The sequence below is a fragment of the Chiloscyllium punctatum genome, chromosome 8, assembly GCF_047496795.1.
Source record: "Chiloscyllium punctatum isolate Juve2018m chromosome 8, sChiPun1.3, whole genome shotgun sequence".
NCBI classification, from domain to species: domain Eukaryota; kingdom Metazoa; phylum Chordata; class Chondrichthyes; order Orectolobiformes; family Hemiscylliidae; genus Chiloscyllium; species Chiloscyllium punctatum.
The window spans coordinates 45,370,804-45,394,869 of NC_092746.1; the positions used below are offsets into that span (position 1 = coordinate 45,370,804).

Here is a 24,066-nt window from a genome sequence, read left to right on the forward strand (position 1 = left end):
CAGGTAACATAATCTCAGCATAAGGGATATCCATTTCAGACTGCATTGAGAAGAAATGTCTTCATTTGAAGGATGGTGAATCTGTGGAATGGTGTACCCCAGAAGTGAGTACAAACTGAAACATTGAGCATGTTCAAGACAGAAATTGATAAGTGCCTGGATATTGATGAACCAAGATACCATACAAAAATGGCATTGAGTTGGGTGATCATCCATGATCTGATTGAATGCTGAAACGGTCCAGATGGTTTGACTAACCTACTTCGATTCTTATGTTTCGACCTTTATTCGGTGGATGATCACTGACATTTTGAGAATACCAAATGTATCTTATCTGATTAAAACAAGTGTGTGACTGTGGAGAAATCAAGGGTCATACAGTCATAGAGTTATACAGGCACAGTGTCATCCTATCTACATTAATTCCACTTTTCAGCATTTGTATGCTTTGAATGTTATCAATGTGTTGCTGGAAAAGCGCAGCAGGTCAGGTAGCATCCAAGGAACAGGAGAATCGACTTTTCGGGCATCAGCCCTTCTTCAGGAACTTTTCCAGCAACACATTTTCAGCTCTGATCTCCAGCATCTGCAGTCCTCACTTTCTCCTTGAATGTTATCAACCTTACTTTAGGTGCTCATCCAGACACTTTTTAAGAGTTCTGGGGTTTCCTGCCTCTACTACCCTCCCGTTTAAAACATGCCAGATTCCCATCACCTTCTGGGTGAAAAGATATTTCCTCAAATTCCCTTTAAACTTCCTGTGCTTCACCTTCAATTTATGTCCCCTCATTACTGACCCTTCAAGAGAAACAGTTGCTTCCACATTTTCCATGCCCCTCATAATCTTATGGGCTCAATCAGTTCCGCTACACCTCAACCCTTATATAGAGCAGAGCTGAAAATGTGTTGCTGGAAAAGCGCAGCAGGTCAGGTAGCATCCAAGGAACAGGAGAATCGACGTTTCGCGCATAAGCCCTTCTTCAGGAATGAGGAAAGTGTGTCCAGCAGGCTAAGATAAAAGGTAGGGAGGAGGGACTTGGGGGAGGGGCGTTGGGAATACGATAGGTGGAGGGAGGTCAAGGTGAGGGTGATAGGCCAGAGTAGGGTGGGGGTGGAGAGGTCAGGAAGAAGATTGCAGGTTAGAAAGGCGGTGCTGAGTTTGAGGGATTTGACTGAGACAAGGTGGGGGGAGGGGAAATGAGGAAACTGGAGAAATCTGAGTTCATCCCTTGTGGTTGGAGGGTTCCCAGGCGGAAGATGAGGCGCTCTTCCTCCAACCGTCGTGTTGCCATGGTCTGGTGATGGAGGAGTCCAAGGACGTGCATGTCCTTGTGGAGTGGGAGGGGGAGTTGAAGTGTTGGGCTACGGGGTGGTTGGGTTGGTTGGTGCGGGTGTCCCAGAGGTGTTCTCTGAAACGTTCCGCAAGTAGGCGGCCTGTCTCCTCTATATAGAGGAGGCCACATCAGGTGCAGCGGATGCAATAGATGATGTGTGTGGAGGTGCAGGTGAATTTGTGGCGGATATGGAAGTATCCCTTGGGCCTTGGAGGGAAGTAAGGGGGGAGGTGTGGGCGCAAGTTTTGCATTTCTTGCAGTTGCAGGGGAAGGTGCCGGGAGTGGAGGTTGGGTTGGTGGGGGGTGTGGACCTGACGAGGGAGTCATGTTTCAGAGAACACCTCTGGGACACCCAGACCAACCAACCCAACCACCCTGTAGCCCAACACATCAACTCCCCCTCCCACTCCACCAAGGACATGCACGTCCTTGGACTCCTCCATCACCAGACCATGGCAACACGATGGTTGGAGGAAGAGCGCCTCATCTTCCGCCTGGGAACCCTCCAACCACAAGGGATGAACTCCGATTTCTCCAGTTTCCTCATTTCCCCTCCCCCCACCTTGTCTCAGTCAAATCCCTCGAACTCAGCACCGCCTTCCTAACCTGCAATCTTCTTCCTGACCTCTCCACCCCCACCCCACTCCGGCCTATCACCCTTACCTTGACCTCCCTCCACCTATCGCATTCCCAACGCCCCTCCCCCAAGTCCCTCCTCCCTACCTTTTATCTTAGCCTGCTGGACACACTTTCCTCATTCCTGAAGAAGGGCTTATGCGCGAAACGTCGATTCTCCTGTTCCTTGGATGCTGCCTGACCTGCTGCGCTTTTCCAGCAACACATTTTCAGCTCTGATCTCCAGCATCTGCAGTCCTCACTTTTTCTCCCCTTTATATAGAGCAGCCTTCTCTGTTCTATAGAAATCAACCCAAGCCTATCCAGCCTCTCTTCTAAACCAGGCAATATCTTCGTGAATCTCCTCTCTACCCCATAATTAAATTTGTTTTTCACAAAATATATAAATTACTACGGGGGGATGAAATTAAATAGGATAAGAAAACAGGATTGTTGTAAAACAGGCTAATGATTTATCACTGTCCACTTCTGATATCCAATTCTTCCGGTAGGATGGCAGCACAGAGGACACTCCAGCTGGAGCTTGTCTGTTCAACCATTCTTTTTCTTTTATTTCTCCCTCTTTTCCTCCATCCTCTCCCTTCTCTTTGGCTTTGGGTGCCCTGCCATGGACTCTGATTCCTGGCCATGGAGTGGGGTCGGCAGCCCAAAGTGAGGACACCAGCGACCAGCGGCTCAGTGCAGAGTGTGGCAACTGTCAGCGGTCAGACCACATAGTGGTCCTCTGCGCTAGTCTGCTAAGGAGAGCTCTTAGAGACAGTCTGTGATGTCTGTCTTTTTAACTTGCCTCTTGGTTTTCTGACCTGTGGTTATACTGTGTTCATAGCTGTTTTTACTTCATTTCTCTGTTATGTAACTAAGGATTGTACCTAGGTACTCTGTACCTAAGATGGCACTGTGTGTTGGTGACATTGTTAACACTGTAACAAATCTTGTAACTGAAGAAGCAGTACCTACATATCTTTGTACCTAAGATGGTGCTGTAAATGGTGACTTATAAACTTTTAACTGTACTCATTTGAGTACATGGCAATAAAGTCAATTCAATTCAATTTAATTTAATTCAATTTAATACCTCAAGCTGAATTTCCTAAAATTTGGTTAAGTGAGCAAGGGTTTCTCCCTGTACGTTCTAGCAGGTTTTCTTGTACATTTAACATTGATTGCCTTGTTACCTATGCAGCACGCCCCCAAGGTGCTGGTCTTGTGCTCTCTTGTACTCAGCATCAGTGGAAGTGCACTCCCCTGCTGGGACCTTCTGGGTTTCCTGCTACCAGTTTAAATGTCCCTCGCATCTGTAATATGTGAAGAATTTTCCCACCAATGGCCAATGGAGACAAGTTGGCACCCTGCTTTCCTAAAAAGACCTGGAGGTCTTGTTGGATGGACTGTTGGATGGGAGAACTGTCTTCTTTCCTCTGGTCCGCCAAAGAAGACCACGGCATCAGACCATGCCAGATTGATCCCAAGTTTTTAACGGGGGCTATGTGCTGTCCACATTTCCGAGGAATAGTGAATGATCTTCTGCAAGGATAAGCGTCACCGTCTTCTTTCTTCCACCTTATGCTCTCTAATACTGCCACTGCACACAAGTTCCACCAACATTCATGGTCTACAATTCCTAATGTTGGATTCAGCATCTTTCCTCAGGCACTCACATCCACCCCATTATCTCTAGTCTTTTAATTCTTCCTGTCCTGTGCACTTCCTACTCACTTACCAGGGACACCTAGATTGCTGACCATGTCTCATTCCAGGTGTAAACAGCTCACAGTAGGGCAGAGAGGGCAAAGATTGGTGGTTGGATACCCACCATTCATCTGTTCATCCACTATGATGAGAGAATACTTGCCTTAGTGGACAGGGACTGTGACCAGTATTTGGTGGAAGAGGACTGCGATCAAATATTGAGATCTCTGTGTTCTGGCAACCAAGTAATATTTATCTTCAAGCTGCTGTTGTGCTGCTGTTCCCTAACCACCATAGAATCATGGAATCTCTACATTGTGGAAGCATGGCATTGAGCACATTGAGACCACACTGACTGTCCGAAGAGCCTTCCACACAGACCCAGTCTCCTACACTATCCCTGAACCCTGCATTACCCATGACTAATCTACTTAGCTTCCACATCCCTGGAAGCTATGAGCAATTTAGCGTGGCCAATCCATCTAACCTACATATCTTTGGATCTGTGGAAGGAATCCAGAGCACACGAAGGAAACCCACATAGACACAGGGAGAATGTGCAAACTGCACAGACTGTCACCTGAGAATGGAATCAAACCCAAGTCCCTGGAACTGTGAGGCAGCGGTGCTACCCACTGAGCCACTGTGCTGCCCCATCAAAAGTATTTTTAATCAAGTTTCTACCCTTCTGGAGCAATTAACTCCCTCTTCTCTCATGCAAGCATGAGCAGCATCCACACAGCCTCTACCCTGAAGAGATAGGTCCCTCTGGACAGCAACTCCTCCATTTCTGAGGAAGAAGCTACAGAAGTCTCAGAGGAAGCTTTGGCAAGGATTTCACTTGCACTGTTAATCAGCTCGTGTATTGACGCCATGCTGGGTATATTCGCTAAACAAAAGTTGCAGGACACTCTGGTGAGCTCATCAATACCAGGTTGCCACAGTTGACTAAAGAAGAAATACCCCAGAACCTATTCAGAACTGCCTGAGACCAGTTTCTTGCTCATCCCCAGGCGGAAGGTGATCTCATGGTTTTGGTCATTAACAGCTTCATTAAAATGCACAAGCTAACATAGGCAGGTTTGTCATTGGCATTCAGCAAACTGCATTGAAGGTTGGAAGAATCCATCAATGGTGTCTATACTGTATTGGCTATTTCTGTGAACAGGTTAGTGATTGCCTTGGAGAACCAGGTCCTGCATACTTACTGTCTGCCAGATACATGCACAGACCTGCACCCTGTTGTTCTGGACATTGGTGCTCAGCAAGGAGACAGGATGGTACCAGTAGGCAACCAGGCAAAAAAGGAGCCACATATGGTCCTCCCAGAAATCTCCTCCACACCCAGCAGGGCTGTCTAGCCACAGTACCCTTGAAGTCATCCTCCCAAAACTCCAAAGGCATCAGATATCAGGGATAATTACTGACAAATAAAACAAGCATTCTGGCTTTATGTCTGCAGTTAAAAGGGAATACTAGACAGAAGTAATGTGAACCTTTATGGTTTGACAGAGGTGCAAATGCTCAAATAGGTAAGGGAAGGCAGAGATGCTGTGTGCATCAAATAGTTGCATAGTGAATGAATGCTAAGAAAGCATGTTTAGAGCCCTGAGATGCACCAAAATGGAAGTCAGGAGAACATGTCAATGAGCTGCTGCTGCCAGGTACCAATTCATGTCAGGAATTGTCACCATCTAGTTTCTTGGAGTATTTTCCCAACTCTCTCGTCAATGCTCATGTCGTTGACTTCATCTGATGAAGGAGCAGCGCTTTGAAAGCTTGTGATTACAAATAAACCATTTGGACGATAACTTGGTGTCATGTGACTTCTGATCATCTTGTTCAGTGCCTGAGAAAATTCTGTCCCCATATCTTTCTCCATGCCACTAATTTTCAGAATGCTTTAACTCATCTCCACTGCCAACATCCTGATTGAAATGGCGAATGATCCCCTCCCTAGCTAGATTCTATATTTTTCAGTGTTCCATTCAGATTTAACATAAAACTTTTTATCTCAGGCTTCACCAGGATTAAAGCACTGCATGAGACTGAGTCGACATATTGTCACTTGTGTTTGTTTGCATTCACATCCAGACCTTGCATAATAAAAGCAGAATACTGTGAATATTGGAAATCTGAAATAAAAACAGAATATGCTGGAGCAGCTCAGTAGGTCTGGCAACACTTCTAGAGGTAGAAATAGTGTTTGAATCCAAAGACTCTTCTTTGGCGGTTAAGAGACCTGGAAAATTATCTTTATAATGCTGCTGACAAAAGAGGTACTGCGAGTGAAACATGGTGAGGGTGTCCAGAGGAAAGGGAGAACTAATGGTGGTAAAGAAGATACTGAGATGTAGAGTATATGTGAATGGTAGGTTTGCACAGGACAAAATAGGTCAGCTCTTGCCAACAAGATATAAACAAAACACAGTGGGGAGAGGGGATGGGGGAAATATGGTTATTACATTGAAGGACAGTGTTCATGCTTTGCTGAATTCAATGCTGAAACCTGAAGGCTGTAAAATGCCTGTGGAAAATGAGATGCTGTTCCTCCAGCTTGAGTTAAGCTTCATTGGAATATTGCAGCAGGCCTATAATAAAATGTTGGCATGAGAGTAAGATATTGAAATTGCAAGCAACTGGAAGGTCAGGGTGATTCTAACTAGTTAGAGACAAAAAAAGCCTGCAGATGTTGGAATCCAAGGAAGACATGCAGGAGGCTGGAAAAACACAGCAAGCCAGGCAGTATCAGGTGGTGGAGTCAGGTCGAAACGTTGACTTCTCCACCTCCTGATGTTGCCTGGCTTGCTGTGTTTTTCAGGGTCATTCTAATGGGCTGTCTGTCTTCTGCTGTACTGTAGATATACTAGAAAGTTTTCCAAAGCCATTCTGTTTGTTGTAGCTCAATGATTTTCTAATGTTGATCTTTAACTAAATGAAATAAAGAAAGTAAAGTAAATAATAGTACACAAAATAATCTGTTCAATCTGAAAATCATACCCTAATCCTTCAGGAGAAATGTAATACTGAATGTGTATTTTGAAGCTTCAATATTCAGTGTTGATTTTTTTATAGTATAAAGGATTCCAAATCTATAGTGTAAGCTTAGTTCTGATTTTAAGAGTTCATCAAGTCGAAGGTGACACGATCTTATGTTTGGTTGTTTCACAGATGCCTGTGAAAGTGCAAAAGTGCTTTGTGATCAATATTATTTGACTTCTCCTGAGGTGCTAATCAATCAATTCAATGGTAAGTTACAATTGTCGTCTGCCTGTTTCATTTTTGTATTGCTCTCAAGATAGTCAGTTTGTACTCCTATTCCAGGATTATCCTCAAGGATAGAGAAATACGGATCCCTTCATTTCCAGGATTAATGCTGCCTCTTACCTGTATTCTCACCACCACTCCAAATTCCAGGAGGCATTGTCTTTAAGATCTACCTATCCACATCATGGCCTTCATTATATTTTTCTGTCTTAACCCCTTCTCTCCCTAATCTGCTACTAAAATGAATGATTGCAACATTGTGAGTGGTAGATCTGAGAGCTGTGGGATCTGATGATCAAATTCCAAACAACTAGTGAATTCCGATTTCTGGATTGAAGGGTTTTTGTTTATTCATTGAATGTGGGTGTTGCTGCTGGATTAGCATTTAATGCCTTTGAAAAGATGGTGAGCTGCCTACTTGAACTGCTGCGGTCCATTTTGTGTTGGTGCATCATCACGCTGCTAGTAAGGGAGTCCCACGATTTTAACCCAGCAACAGTGAAAGAATTGTGACATTTTTAAGTCAAGATGTTGAGTGGCTAGGCAGTGAACTTGCAGGTGATGGTGTTTCCATGAATCTGCTGACCTTGTCCATCTGGATGTCTGCAGTTGTGGATTTAGAAAGTTGTCTTCAGGAGTCTTGGTGAATTTCTATAGTGTATCTTTTTTTGATTCATTTGTGGGATGTGGACATCGATGGCTGGTTAGCATTTATTGCCCATTCCTAGTTGTCTTTGAGAAAGTGGCACTGTTGTAGTCCACATGCGATCCACAATGTCCTTAGTGAGGGAATTCTAGGATTTAGACCAAGCAGCAGTGAAGGAATGGTGATAAATTTCCAAGTCTGAATGATGAATGGCTTATAGAGGCACTTGAAAGTGGTGGTGTTCCCAAGTATTATCTGCCCTTATCCTTCGACATGAGTTTGGAAGGTGCTGTCTAAGTAGCCTTGGTGAACTTCCATAGTGCGTCTTGTAGATTGTACATAATGCTGCTACAGAGCATTGGTAGTGGAGAGAATGGATGCTTGTACATGCAGTACCAATCAAGTGGGCTTCTTTGTCTGAGTGGCATCACGTTTCTTAAATGTTGTTAGTTCTGCACCCAATTGGGTACATCATACTCCTGTCCATCACACTCCTGACTTCTGCTTTGATGATGGACAGGCTTTGGGGAATCAGAGTTGAATTACTCACTGCAGTATTGCTAATCTCTGATCTGCCCTTAAAGCCACTGTATTTATATGATTAGATTACCTACAGTGTGGAAACAGGCCCTTCGGCCCAACCAGTCCACACCGACCCTCTGAAGAGTAACCCACCTAGACCCATTTCCAGGTGAGTCCAGTTGAGGTTCTGGTCAATGGTAACTCTCAGGATATTGATAGTGGGAAATTCAGTGATGATAACTCCATTGAATATCAAGGGGTGGTGGTTTGATTGTTTCTTATTGGAGATGGTAATTGCCTGACATTTGTGTGATGCAAATGTTACTTGTCTATTGACAGCCGAAGCCTGGATATTGTCCAGATCTTGTTGCGTTTGAACATGAACTGATTCTGTATCTGAGGAATTGCGAATGGTGCTGAACATTGTGCAATCTGGGCAAACATTTTCATTTCTATATGAAAGGTCATTGATAAAGTAGTCTAGGACACTATGCTGAGGAATTCCTGCAGCAATGTTCTGTAGCTGAGCTGACTGACCTCCAACAATGTCGTCCTCCTATGTGCCAGGTACGACTTCACCTTTGATTGTACAATGCTCAGCACCATTCACAATTTCTCAGATACAGAAACAGTCTATGTTCAAATGCAAGATGATCTGGACAATACCCAGGCTTGGGCTGTCAAGAGGCAAGTAATATTTCAACCAGTGGAGATTTTTCCCCCAATTCCCAATGACTCCAGCTTTGCTAGGGCTCCTTAATGCCACACTTGGTCAAATGTGACTTTGATGTCAACAGCAATTCCTCTCACCTCACCCCGTGAAAACAGCTCTTTTGGCTATGTTTGAACCATGGCTGTAATGAGGTTAGGAGCTAAGTGGCCCTGGCAGAATCCAAATGGGTGTCACTGAGCATGTGTTACTTGATGCGCTACACTGTTGATAAACACCTTCCATCACTTTACTGATGATCAGGAGTGAACTAATGGGATGGTAATTGGCCGGGTTGGGTTTGCCCTGCTTTATGTGTTACAGGACATGCCTGGGCTATTTTCCACATTGTTGGATAGATGCCAGTATTGTAACAGGACTGGAATAGCTTGGCCAGGGGAGCGGCAGATTCTGGAGCATAATTCTTCACGACATTTGCTGGAATGTTGTCAGGGCCCTTAGCCTTTTCAGTATTCAGTGTCTCCAACAGTTCTTGGTATCACATGGAGTGAATAAAGAATCAAAATCATTATCTGAAATGCTAGTGACCCTTGTGTCATCCACTTCGTGTTTCTGGCTAAAGATTGCTACGAATGTTTCAACCTTATCTTTTGCACTGATGTGCTGGACTCTTCCATATTGAGGATGGGGATTTTTGTGAGTTGTTTAACTGTCCACCACCATTCATGACAGGATCTGCAAGATACCACCGGTTGGACAAACCCAGCAGAGATGGAGGCACAGCGGTATACAGTTGGGAGGGAGTTGCATGACAGGACTACAGAGCTTAGATCTGATCTATTGGTTGTGGGATCACTTATCTCAGTCTATCACTTGATGCTTATGCTGTTGGGCATGCAAGTAATCCTATTTGGTAGTTTCACCAGGTTGACACCTCATTTTTAGGTATTCTTGGGTACTGTTCCTGGCATGCCCCTCTCTTCACTTTCCATTGAACCAGAGTTGATCCCCTGATGTTAATTTGATATTAATGGTTGAGTGAGGATATGATGGACCATGAGGTTGCAGATTGTGCTGGAATACAACTTTGCTGCTGTTAATGGCCCACAGTGCCTCACTGATGCCCAGTCTTGGGTTGCTAAAGCTGCTCAAAGTCTATTGCATTTAGCACAGTGATTGTGCCACACAACATGATGGAGGGTATTCTCAATGTGAAGGTGGGACTTCGTCCACAAGAATTGTACACTGGTCACTGTTATCAATACTGTCATGTATGGATGCATCTGCAGCGGACAGTTTCATTAGGGTGAGGTCACGTATGTTTTTCCCTCTTGGTTCCCTCACCATCTCCACACTAGTTTAGCAGCTATGTCCTTTAGGACCTGACTAGCATGATCAGTAGCGCTGCTGCCGAGCCACCCTTGGTGTTGATCATTAAAATCTTCTACCAAGAGTACGTTTGCACCCTTTGCGTTCTCAGAGCTTTCTCCATAGAGGAATATTGATTCAGCAGACAAGTGTGGATGGTACATGGTAATCAGCAGGAAGCTTCCTTGTCCATGTTTAACCTGAAGCCATGAGACTTCATGGGTCCACAGTCAATATTGAGGAGTCCCAGGGCAACTCCCTCCCAACTGTATACCACTGTTTATCCAACCGGTGGTATCTTGCAGATGGTATACACCACTGGGGGTTACTTTATGTTGGTGGTAAAGTGAGAGAATACTTGTGCCAACCAATTGGGCTGCTTTATCCTGGGTATCAAGATTCCAGGGAACGAGGTGTATTCCATCACCATTTTGCCTTATGCTTTGTAGATGGTGTACAAACTTTAGGCAGTCAGGAGATCGGGTACTTGCTATAGGATTCTTGGCCTCTGGCCTACTCTTTAGCACAATATCATCATGGATGGAATAGGTGCTGTTCAGTGATAAGATCACATAGGCAGAAGGCTAGTCAGCCCATCAAGCCTACTCTGCCATTCAGTGAGATCATGGCTGACATCATAATCCTCAACTCCACGTTTTTGCTATTTCCCCATTATTCTTGATTAACTTACTGATTAACAATCTGTCAGTCTTGGTCTTGAATATACTTAATGACTCCATATCTGCAGCCCTTTGCAGTAAAGGATTTTGCACATTCACTGCCCTCTAAGAGATGGACTTTCTCCTCATTTCTATCTTAAATGGGCAACCGCATTCTCTGAGATAATGTTTGATTATGTATATGCTGGTCCTTAGCTCTTTCATGAGGGAAAACAATCTCTTATCATCTCCCCTGTCAGCCCCCGAGGAATTGTATATGTTTCTAAACTCCAATGAGTACAGGCCCGATATACTCAACTTTTCCTCAGAAGAACATTTCTCCTCATTACTCAAGATCAACCAAGTGAACTTTCTCTGGAAAGCCTCCAATGCTAGTACATCTTTCTAAGGGGACCAAAACTGTTCACAAATTCCAGCTATAGTCTCATGAGTGCCTTGTATAATTTTAGTGAGCCCTTTATTTTTAGATGCTATTCTCTTTGAAATAAAGGCCAGTAGTCCAATTGTCTTCTTTATGACCTGCTGAGTGAGCAAGGACACCCAAATCCCCATGGGCTGTGGTTTTCTGCAATCTGTCTAAATTTAAATAATGCTCACCCCTTCTGTTCTTCCTGCGAAATATAAAAAGGTCACATTTTCCCACATTATTTTCCACCTGTCAAGTGGTTACCCATACACTTAACCTGTCTATATCCTTCAGCAGATTTTGTGCTATTCTTACCACTTGCCTTCCCACGTATTTTTGTGTCCTCTACAAATCTGGCTTTAGTACATTCACTTCCCTGTCTTGAGTTGCTAGATCCGCTTAAAGTCTAGCCACAGATATAAATGGGCTAGTTATATAGGCTGATCAGTGGAAAGTAGAATTCCATCTGGACGAGTGTGAGATGATGCACTTGGGTAGGACAAACAAAGCAAGAGAATACCTGATGAACAGTAGGACCCTGAGAAGCAAAAAGATCAAACGGACCTTGATGTGCAGGTCCACCAGTCACGAAAGGTAACAGGATAGGTAGATAAAGTGGCTAAGAAGACATTTAAGCTACTTTCTTTTATTTGTCGAGGCATCGACTTTAAGAGCAGGGAGGTATTGTTGGAACTGTATAAAATTTGATTAGGCCATGGCTAGAGTTGTTTGTAGTTCTAGGATCCACATTATAGGAGGATTGTGATTGCACTGGAGATGGCACAGAAGAGATTTACCAGGATATTGCTTGGGCTGGAGAATTTCAGTTATGAAGAGAGATTGCATAGACTAGGGTTGTTTTCCCTGGAGCAGAGGAGATTGCGGGGGGACATGATTCACAGGTATAAAATTATGATGTGCATAAGAACAAAGAACACTACAACACAGGAACAGGCCCTTCGGCCCTCCAGGCCTGTGCTGACCCAGATCCTTTATCTAAATGTGTTGTCTGTTTTCTAAGGATCTGTATCCCTCTGCTCCCCGCCCATTCATGTATCTGTCTCGATACATCTTAAATTATGCTATCGTTCCTGCCCCTACTACATCTGCTAGCAACACATTCCAGGTACCAACTACCCTCTGCATAAAGAACTTTTCATGTATAACTCCCTTAAACATTTTCCCTCTCACTTTGAACTTGTGACCCCTAGTATTGAGTCCTCCACTGTGAGAAAAAGTTTCTTGCTATCCACCCTGTCTATACCTTTCATTATTTTGTAGGCCTCAATCAGGTCCTCCTTCTTCCCAATGAAAATGATCCAATCTACTCAACCTAGCAAGTGTTGCTGAACAAAGAGACCTTGGAGAGCAGGTTCATAGCTCCTTGAAAATAGAATAGTAGGTAGATAGGATAGTGAAGAGGGTATTTGGTATGTTTTCTTATATTGGTCAGAGAATTGAGTACAGGAGGTGGGGGGTCATGTTGCGGCTGTACATGACATTGGTTAGGCCACTGTTGGAATATTGCCTGCAATTCTGGTCTCCTTCCTATTGGAAGGATGTTGTGAAACTTGAAAGGGTTCAGAAAAGATTTACAAGCATGTTGCCAGGATTGGAGGATTTGAGCTACAGGGTGAGGTTGAATAGGCTGGGGCTGTTTTGCCTGGAGTGTCAGAGGCTGAGGGGTGACCTTATAGAGGTTTATAACATCATGATGGGCATGGATAGGGTAAACAGACAAGGTCTTTTCCCTGGAGTGGGGGAGACCAGAATTAGAGGGCATAGGTTTAGGGTAAGAGGGGAAAGATATAAAGGGACCTATGGGGCAACTTTTTCACACAGAAGGTAGTGCGTGTATGGAATAAATTGCCAGAGGAAGTGGTGAAGACTCATACAATTGCAACATTTAAAAGGTATCTGGATGAGTATATGAAAAGAAAGGGTTTGGAGGGATATGGGCTGGATACAGGAACGTCAGTGCCTGGAAAGGTGGTAGTGGCAGATACCCCCATAATATTTAAAAGGTATTTAGATATATACAAGCGATATCAAGGCATACAAAGATATGACCTAAATGCTGGAAAATAGTATTAGAATAGTGAATTGATTGCTTTTGACTTGTGCAATCTTAATACACCAAAGGACCTTTTTCTTTGTTGTAGACTTCTACAATGCTATGACAACATGATTGAGGGTGTCCTCAATGTGAACATGGGATTATGTCTCCACAAGGACTGTGTGGTTGTCATTATGTATTAGACAGATACATCTGGAGCAGGCAGATTGATGAAAACATGTTCAAGTAGATTTTTCCCTCTTCTTGTTTCCCTCACCACGCTGCAAATCCAGTCTTGTAATTATGTCCTTAATGACTCAACCAACCTGTCTATGGTTTTGCTGCTGAGTTTGTCTTGCTGATGGATGTTGAATTTCCTCACCCAGAGCACATTCTGCGCAATTTCCACCCTTCCCGCTTCCTCCAAGTGATGTTCAACATGGAATATGTCCGATTCATCAGCTAAAGGAGGGTTGGAACATGGTAATCAGCAGGTGGTTTCCTTGTTTGTATTTGACCTGATGCCACAAAGCAACATGGGATACAGAATCAATATTGAGAACTCCAGGGTAACTCCCTTCTGACTGTATTCTACTGTGCTGCCAGCTTTATGGGTCTGCACTGCCATTGGGACAGGTCATGCCCCGCGATAGTGATTGCGTTGTCTGGAACAGTTAGCTGTAAAGTATGATTCCATGAGTATCACAATGTCAGATTGATACTTGATTAAGTCTACTAAATGGCTCCCTCAATTTTCACAAGAGCCCCAAAGTGTTAGTAAGGAGGACTTTGCAGAGTTGACAGTGTTGAATTTGCCTTTGCCATTTCTGGTGCCTAAATTGATGACAGATGAGCCATCCAATTTCAGAATTTAAAAAAAAATTCAGCGGTTAGATGCAACTGTGTGGTTTCTCACGCCATTTTCAGAAGTTATTTAAGAGTCAACCGCATTGCTGTAGGTCTAGAGTCTCAATTTGGCCAGACCATGCAAGTTTGACAGATGTCCTTCCTTAAAGCAATCAATAATTAACAGTGGGTTTATCATCATCATCACACTTTTACTTCCAGATTTATTAAAAATTCAAATTTCACCATCTGCCATGGTTGGACATTAACTTAGGTCCACTGAATTAATGGATGACTAATGCAGCAATAATATACAATTATGGTATAATCATTTTAAGCAATGGCTTTTCTTTCCACTTTGTATCATTGCCTCTGGATATCCATAATAATCTAAATTTGGCGACTGCATCTTCTATACCTCTATACTGCTCTTGGTAGACTTTAAGTCTGCCTCATCCTGAACAAGGATCTGACACGATGCTGCTGGCACTAATCTTACTCACATGCTATCTGTCTTGCCAACTGGCCCCCATGTTAACACTGGGTGGAGAATGAAAATATCTTATAATTCTTACTTTACAGAGATAGATCAACAGCTTCTTTAAATTGAAGTTGAGTTTCTGTTAGATCTTTCCCAGGCTACTTCTGTCGTGTCATATATGGTTCCACACTAATGGTCCAGGCCACTTTTAGAGTAGCTAGCACCACAAAGTGCTCCTTAAGGCATGATACACCTGGCAAAACAGTCTTGTGTCCTCCCCTAACGATTTTGAATAGGACAATCACCCTGTGAGTTTATATGCATAACTTTTACATTGTCTTGTGTTATGGACCAGATCAAACCCCCTGCAACTATATCAAGGAGATAGTCTAGACCCTAACTTTTATCTTATTTAAAGGCAAGTGTAAGGTGCTGTATTTCAGGTGGAATTTGATTTGGCTTTAAGCAAAACATAATGTATTCTTAACTCCAGTTAAAATACAAACAAAAAAAAGAAGAATTAGTATAACTTTAACTCTATTGGAAAAATTATTTAGCCTTTAAGAAATAACTGTTCCAATATAGTAACATCCAATAAACACATTCTTGGCAAAGACAAAATCAGCAAAACAGATCATCTCACATGCAATTCTGGCAGCCGGAAGAGACCCCAAGCTTTTAGCTGTAATAGAGGGAGAGATGCAGCAGTTTCCACAACCAGCTTCAAACCCCAGCAACTGCTGAAAGTTAAATGAAAACCCTGGATCTGTGGGAACCTGACTCCATCCATTCATCCTGCTTCTGTTGTTCTGACATTTTAAAAAAAACCCAAGGCCTCATAAACTGTTTACTTTATTGGCTTGGACCACACAGCTCCCTACCTATGGTTCAAAACCTCTCTTCAAAACAAAGGCCAGGGCAAAATACACCTCTTAAAGCCATTGTATTGTAACAGTTGCTTCTGCAACTGAAACAGGGCCATTGGGTAAAATAGTTTCATTTGGTTTAATCTTACATTTTATTGGCTAACCACGTGTCAGATTTTTAGGAGGGATTCTCACAACAAAACCCCTCAAGAATTCTTGGTGTACCTAATCAAACATCCTCACTAACTACCTACCCCTTCGCTATGATATCCCTTATATCTGATTCTCGGTGCACCTTACCATGCACAGTTCCCAGAATGACATACCACTCACAAGAAAACCAGCACCACCTACATCCAGGCCATCTTTAAAAGGCAGCTGTTTACACTGACAAGCATTAGCAATGCACTGTTGCCTCTCACTGATAGAGTAATGACAAAAACCATAAAGCAATGCTGTTCATTCTTCAACCTTAGCATGTACACCAATTTGGTGAATGTGTTGTGCTAACTGTGTGACCAGCACATTACATTGCCTGCTGCACTCTGACTTCCTTTCTATTCCAGATCAATCATTCAACTTTTATTGCGTTTGGCACTGAGTATCAATAAATTTACATTGACAGTTGATGAAGTGATCATCTTCACCTCCGATAGCAACCTGTAATGCCTTTAACAAACATTAGTCTCTTTTTAAGTCATTGCTGTTAATTTCAATATTGTTCAGGTATGGGGAGGAAAATGAAATGTTGGCCTTCATGTCAAAGGGAATAAAGTAAAAATATAGGGTGATTTTGCTAAAACAACACAAGGCACTTGTCAGACCACAGCAGAAATAGCGTGAACAGTTTTTGAGTCCTTATCTAAGGCAAGATAATATTGGCATTGGAGGCAGTTTGGAGAAGGTTCATATGCTGATCCCATCTCATGAGAATAGGTTGAATAAGTTGGGCCTGTAACCATTGGAGTTTAGAAGAATGAAAGATGACCTTAATGTTACACATAAACTTCTTAGGTGACATAATAGGATAGATGTGGAAAAGTTGTTTCCCCTTGTGGGAGAGGGCATAATCTTAGATCATAAGACCATAAGATATCAGAGCAGAGGTGAGGCCATTTGGCCCATTCAATCATGACTGATAAGTTTCTCAACCCCATTCTCCTGCTTCCTCCCCCTAACCTTTGATCCCCTTGACAATCAAGAACCTATCTATCTCTATCTTAAATATACTCAATGACCTGGCCTCCACAGCCTTCTGTGGCAATGAATTCCATAGATTCACCACTCTCTGGCTGAAGTAGTATATCCTCATCTCCATTGTAAAGGGTCTTCCCTTTATTCTAAGGCTGTGCCCTCGGCCCCTAGTCTCTCCTGATAATGGAAACATCTTCCCACCATCCACTCTGTCTAGGCCATTTAGTATTCTGTAATTTTCAATTAGATCCCCCCTCATCCTCTAAACTTCATCGAGTATCGACTCAGAGTCCTCGAACGTTCCTATATGTTAAGCCTTTCATTCCTGGGATCATTCTCATGAACCTCCTCTGGACTCACTTCGGTGCATCCTTCCTGAAGTATGGGGCCCAAAATTGCTCACAATACACTCAATGTGGTCTTTACAGAGCCTTTTAAAGCCTCAGAAGTACATCCTGCTTTTATATTCTAGTCCTCTCAAAATAAATACCAACATTGTAATTGCCTTTCTAACTACAGACTCAACCTGCAAGTTTACCTGAGGAGTATCCTGGGTGAGGACTCTATGCAATTCAGATTTTTAAATTTTATCCCCATTTAGAAAATAATCTGTGCCTCTATTCTTCCTACCAAAGTGCATGACCTCACACTTTCCCATGTTATACTCCATTTGCCACTTCTTTGCTCACTCACCTAACCTGTCCAAATCCTTCTGCAGCCTCCCAGCCTACTCAATGCTACCTGTTCCTCCACCTATCTTTGTATCATCTGCAAATTTAGCCAGAATGCCCTCAGTTCCTTCATCAAGATCAATATTGTATAAATTAGATCTGAGATTTAAAACATAGATGGAAAGGAATTTCTTCTCTCAGTGGGTAGTGAATATTTTTAGTTCTTTGCAGAAAGCTTTGGAGGCGGGGTCATTTAGTATTTAAAGCTGAGAGTGACAGATTTTTAATTGTGTTTGACCCTTAACTGCTTTATAGACAATTAGGAATGAGAAATAAATGCTGACCCACACCTCGTGAATGATTAAAAACAAAATTATCAATTTCATTGAATGGTGAAGCAGACTGGACGGGCTCAATGCTCTACTCCTTTTACCTCTCATGGTCCTATACACAGACAGTTAAACTCATTTGTGGTATTCTGCAGAATAAATAGCATTTTGATCTGCTTTCTATCTATTTGCAAATTTTATGTACTGAGTTATAATATTAATGTGTAATTGCAGTGAGAAGCAAGGATACATTTTCCTCAATCCTGATTAAGAAAACCTGCGTAAACACATTCAGTAATGTGTATTTTTATTATTTACGAAGGAAAGCAGAAACAGTAACTTCCAGTTTATAGCTGCCTTCGAAACAAGAATTTGAACAGTTGAAATGAACCTCTGAAATGAGTGTGGAAGGTGATCACATCAAAATGAGATTTTACAGTTCTTAATAGTTTTTAACCTTTGAGGCTACCACACATAACTCATTGCAGTTGTGAAATTATAATCATATCTGCTAAAGAAATGAAAATCTCCTATGTCTGCAGGGTGATATTTCCCACAATTGTACATTATGCCTAGCAGTAGCACTGCAGTGGTCCTGATATTCTATAATATAAAATTACAAGGCTGATTTTTTATCAGTGCACTCTTTTGATGGTGACCCTTGACTACACTGCAACCATATCAAAAAATGGTGCACACATTAAAGTTAATCATCAGGATATAGTGTGCTGTCCAGTGATTTCCTGATAATTGAGCAACTGGTTAGGGAGGCTCGCTAGGTAGCATGTATTGTAAAATTGTTTCCAACAGGTAAATGGAGAAATAATCAAAAGACACTAACTACTATCTGCCTGCCCATTCAGCAACCACCCTGGTGCTTTCTCCTGTAACTTCTGTGACTGCTGTTCACAATCTGTCTACCATTCTGATGGAAAAGTGCTAACTTTCCTGAAGAGAATATTGACCTTTATTGTTTCACATTTTTCCGAACCAATTTTGACATAATTTTCCTCTATTTGCTCCAGTCTATTCAATCACTATGAACAGGTTTGTGTTTTAAGTTACCTAATGGATGACACCCAATTTTTCCCTTTAGTTCCAGCATTTCTCATGATGAGTCCTTGTCTTTCATCAATACCACAATTGCACTCTGAACCCTCTTCCTTGTTTCCATTAAACCCCAAAAACTCAACCATAAGTGCTTTACTCTTAAGTCATTCTTAGGAACTCAAAATATTGGATTTCTTTAGTATTTCAGTGCAGCTTAGCTTCACATAACCATACTTCAAAAATTATCTGCTGATTGATTGTTATTTTAAAAATTAAGTGCAATGTAAATAAAGCACAAAGATGGGGAATTTGGTGACAATACGGGAATTCAGAACTGAGAGGAAAGACTGTGCTTTTTTTGCCTGCAATACTTGTGATGATTCTTGTTAGCCTGAGGCAATCAGTATGCTTTTCTCTCTCCAGTGTTTTAATGCTTAGTGCACACATTATGTAGATACTACCGAGAAAAGTAAATATAAAACTTAGTTTGGAATCTGAGAGGGTCTGGTGAGATTTATATAGAAGCACTGGGCCTGAAATCCTTTGAGGCAAATTTCAACATTGGAGGCATCTATCTGCATTTTGTTTTAAGTGGATGAGGTGGCTATCTCAAGTAAAAACAGAAAGTGCTGGAGAAACTCAGCAGGTCTGGCAGCTTCTGTGAAGAAAGAAACAGAGTTAAAGTTTCAAGTTATATGACACTTCTTCAGTTCAGTGGGTGGCATCCTAAACACATTCACTGGATATAGGTGAGGTGCTGGAGGACAGGAGGAATGCAAATGTGGTTCCATTGTTTGAAAAGGGTACAAGTGAAATACTAAACAATTTTGGTCAGTTAGTCTTACTTTAGTTTGGGCAAATTGTTAGAATCAATCCTGTAAAATTGAATAAACTGTCACTTAGAAAGACATGGTATAGTAAGGGTTAGTCAGCATGGCTTTGTTAAGGGGAGGTTATGCCTTACAAATTCAATTAAATTCTTTGAGGAAGTGACAAGGATTATCGATGGGGATAGTGCAGTGGGTGTTGTCAACATGGATTTTAGAAGGCCTGGCAGACTGGTTAAAAAAAATAAAAGCTGATGAGATGCAGGGTAATGCATTGAATTAGATCCAAAGTTGGCTTAGTACCAGGAAACCCAAAGGTAATGGTCAGTGGTTGCTGTTGCGAATGGAAAGATGTTTCAAAAGGTGTTCCACAGGGCCTGGCATGGGACCCCTGCTGTTTGTTGTATACATGAATGATTTGTATTTGAGCATGGGAGGCACAATTAGTTCCTGACAGATTGGTTTTGAAGAAGGCAAAGTCAAGAACTGTCGTTAAGTTCATATTTGAAAGTAGCACCATTGATTATGCTCTCATACTTACTACTACTACTATACATAGTCAATACATACCAGACCCTGATCAATAGTTACATAATAATTAATCAATGCTTTTTGAGTATTCACATCCATTTGCACAGAGTCACATATTCAAGTGTGTCTCATTGTGAGCTTTTCCCAGAGTGTTCTGACTCCACCCATTTGTGGATTTCACACGCATAATTATAGAGCTCTGTGGCATCATCCACAAAGTTGCTCCAGGGTCTTAATCCCTTTCACAACAATTTATACGAATAAATAATCTGCATACAGGATGGTGAGCAGAATGCCGAACTAAATCTGTTGCAATTGTGTTGGTTGAGATAGGTCCGTTGTTTAAACTACAGGAATAATTTGAGTTTTGTTTTAAAAAATTTCATGCAAACATCTGAACAAGGATCAGGGCATTTGTTTACTGTTTTCAACAAATAGAGGTTCAGTATTTCATTGAAACATCCACCTTGTATATGGTCTCATGTTTTGATTTGGGATTGAACCCACAGATGCATGATTAACATAAATATATAAGAAAACTTTATTTGAAAATCTGTTTATGCTTTAGAAATGTGTATGTAGCCTACATGAAACCAAAATTATGACTAAAATTTAAGAACTTTTTAAGTCAAAGATTTGATTTGTCTTGCTTCCCCTGTAAATTATAACTAAAATTGTGTGTGTATTTTCTAATCAAGCTCTATAATTAAGAGATCTACCAAAGCCAACTTGTTATTTTGAATATGATGTGTGAATTTTGAACACTGAGATATTTAGTGGAGGTAAATAAGCCTGTGACCAAATTAGCAGCACAGATAACATTGCTATTTATTTACCTTGACATAATGGAAATAATTTTTAAGTAGAGCCGAACAAAATATTTGACTTCATAACTTTTAAATACAGCAAAGCAATTGCCATTATCTACATGCATAATTTTTCTTCCCTTCTCTTCCAAAGGAAAAACCCGAGGGCAACCGATTCAAATTGTCTATGTTCCTTCCCATTTGTACCACATGCTTTTTGAACTTTTTAAGGTAAGAGTCAGCAACCTGTTGCTGTCTACTGTAACGATAAGTGTGAAACATGGCAGTGGTTTATAGAGTCATAGAGGTCCAGTACAGTTGTTTAGCCATTGGTTTGATGAATAAAATTCAGTGAAATATAATGCTGTGATCACAATTGAAATCTAAAATGGCTGTGCAGAGTGAGAATGGGGAATGCCCTTCAATTCTGTAATTTGAAATTCATGTTGCTGCAGTTTTGGGGCATTTCAAATGCTTGTTGTGGTTCTGTTCGCCGAGCTGGGAATTTGTGTTGCAGACGTTTCGTCCCCTGCCTAGGTGACATCCTCAGTGCTTGGGAGCCTCATGTGAAGCACTTCTGTGATGTTCCTCCGGCATTTATAGTGGTTTGTCTCCGCCGCTTCCGGTTGTCCATTCCAGCTGTCCGCTGCAGTAGCCGGTATATTGGGTCCAGGTCGATGTGTTTGTTGATAGAATCTGTGGATGAGTGCCATGCCTCTAGGAATTTCCTGGCTGTACTCTGTTTGGCTTGTCCTATAATAGTAGTGTTGTCCCAGTCAAACTCATGTTGCTTGTCATCTGTGTGTGTGGCTACAAAGGATAGCTGGTCGTGTCGTTTCGTGGCTAGTTAGTGTTTATAGATACGGATCGTTAGCTGTCTTCCTGTTTGTCCTATGCAGTGTTTTGTGCAGTCCTTGCATGGGATTTTGTACACTACGTTGGTTTTGCTCATGCTGGGTATTGGGTCCTTTGTCCTGGTGAGTTGGTGCCTGAGAGTGGCTGTTGGTTTGTGAGCTGTTATGAGTCCTAGTGGTCGTAGTAGTCTGGCTGTCAGTTCAGAAATGTTCTTGATGTATGGTAACGTGGCTAGTCCTTTAGGTTGTGGCATGTCCTCATTCCGTTGTCTTTCCCTTAGGCATCTGTTGATGAAATTGTGGGGGTATCTGTTTTTGGTGAATACATTGTAGAGGTGCTCTTCTTCCTCTTTTTGCAGTTCAAGTGTGCTGCAGTATCCTTTTGAACAGCGTCTTGATGAAACTTCTTTTGTGTTTGTTGGGGTGGTTGCTCTCGTACTTAAGGACTTGGTCTGTGTGTGTGGCTTTCCTGTATACCTTTGTGGTGAATTCTCCGTTCGGTGTTCTCTGTACCATCACGTCTAGGAATGGGAGTTGGTTGTCCTTTTCTTCCTCTCTAGTGAATCTGATTCCTGTGAGTGTGGCGTTGATGATCCGGTGTGTGTTTTCTATTTCTGTGTTTTTAATGATTACAAAGGTGTCATCCAGATACATGACAGGGGACGAAATGTCTGCAACACAAATTCCCAGCTCGGCGAACAGAACCACAACAACGAGCACCCGAGCTACAAAACTTCTCACAAACTTTGAACACCTACGGGCGAGAGACGCTAAGACAAGCCAGGAAGTGGGAACCCTGTGCCAATCGCCTAAGCGCCACATACGAACAACTCCGGTTCCTGCACGAATGCCGAAAGAATCGAATCCTTCCACCATGTGTCAGATACAGACCACTAGTCAACAACCCACAAGCCAGGGACACAGCCAGACAGAACGGATTCAGGATGATCCAGGTAATGATTACAGACGCATATGACAGACTACACAAATACAGACAAGAAATTGTGCCAAAAATCGTTAATTTCAAAAACCACCAATCAGGAATGGACCCGGACCATAGAACAGGCCGTCACCGTAGGACAGAACAGGACCACGCATTGCAAAAAAACGGCACTAAAAGAAAAAATGGCCAAACTGACACACAACAGAGAGGACACCACAACACATACCTGGGTTAGAAACCTCTCCCATAGACAGCTCACAGACATGGAAGGAACAATAGTGGCCAAGGGACTCAACTATAACCACAAGGATGCATAGGCAGTAGACTTCTTAGCAGTACTAGAATGCACACTCAGAAACAATGGACTGACAGAAGAGACACAACGAACAGTGAGACAAAGTATCATACCCCTGTTAACAAGGAAAAGACAAACACACAACCTCAATACCAAGGAGAGGGAAGCACTAAAAACACTAAGAAATGATTAGAACATAATCATACTACCAGCAGACAAAGGCAGAATGACAGTCATCCTGGACAAAGCAGAGTACATCCAGAAAGCAGGACAACTACTTGTAGATACCAACACCTACCAAAAGAGAGAGTTTGACCCCACCCCAGAGCTCACCAATAAGATAAACAACACACTGAGGAACCTGCAAAAAAACGGACAGAAAACCAGGTTTGACCTACAGAGAATGAAACCTGAAAGCAACAACACCCCCAGATTCTATGGACTACCCAAAGTGCACAAACCAGACATCCCATTCAGACCCATCTTATCACTACCAGGGACACCATCACACAAACTGGCTAAAGAACTACAACAGAATTTGAAACACCTGATCAGCAGATCCGGACACTCTATACAGTCAACGCAGGAATTCTTGGACATCACCAGAAATATACACATAGACAAGGAAGAAACCATGGTTTCATTCGATGTAATGGCACTGTTCACCTCTATCGACAAAACCCTAGCCAGAGAAACAATAGCCAACCTTCTGGACATACAGAACAGACAACAAGATGGGGAACCGATCAACAAAGACTGCATACTCAAACTACTGGACCTATGCCTCACAACACACTTCACATTCAACAACCAAATATATGAACAAATCAACGGCACACCCATGGGCTCATCCATCTCTGGACTCATAGCGGAAGCTGTAATGCAAAGATTAGAACAAACAGTCTTACTGCAAACTCAACCCAAACTCTGGGTCAGATATGTGGATGACACCTTTGTAATCATTAAAAACACAGAAATAGAGAACACACACCGGATCATCAACGCCACACTCACAGGAATCAGATTCACTAGAGAGGAAGAAAAGGACAACCAACTCCCATTCCTAGACGTGATGGTACAGAGAACACCGAACGGAGAA

At 42.3% G+C, this 24,066-nt stretch overlaps 1 protein-coding gene across 2 annotated transcripts in view; it reads left to right on the top strand.

Annotated features, from left to right (window-relative positions):
• pdk4 (pyruvate dehydrogenase kinase, isozyme 4) overlaps positions 1-24,066 on the top strand; it is a 77,629-nt gene that overhangs the window by 34,157 nt on the left and 19,406 nt on the right. For both annotated transcript variants that reach the window (XM_072575454.1, XM_072575455.1), the window contains exons 6-7: positions 6,831-6,908; positions 21,030-21,106. In XM_072575454.1, coding sequence (XP_072431555.1) covers positions 6,831-6,908; positions 21,030-21,106 — 155 coding nt within the window. The remainder of the gene's footprint in view (positions 1-6,830; positions 6,909-21,029; positions 21,107-24,066) is intronic.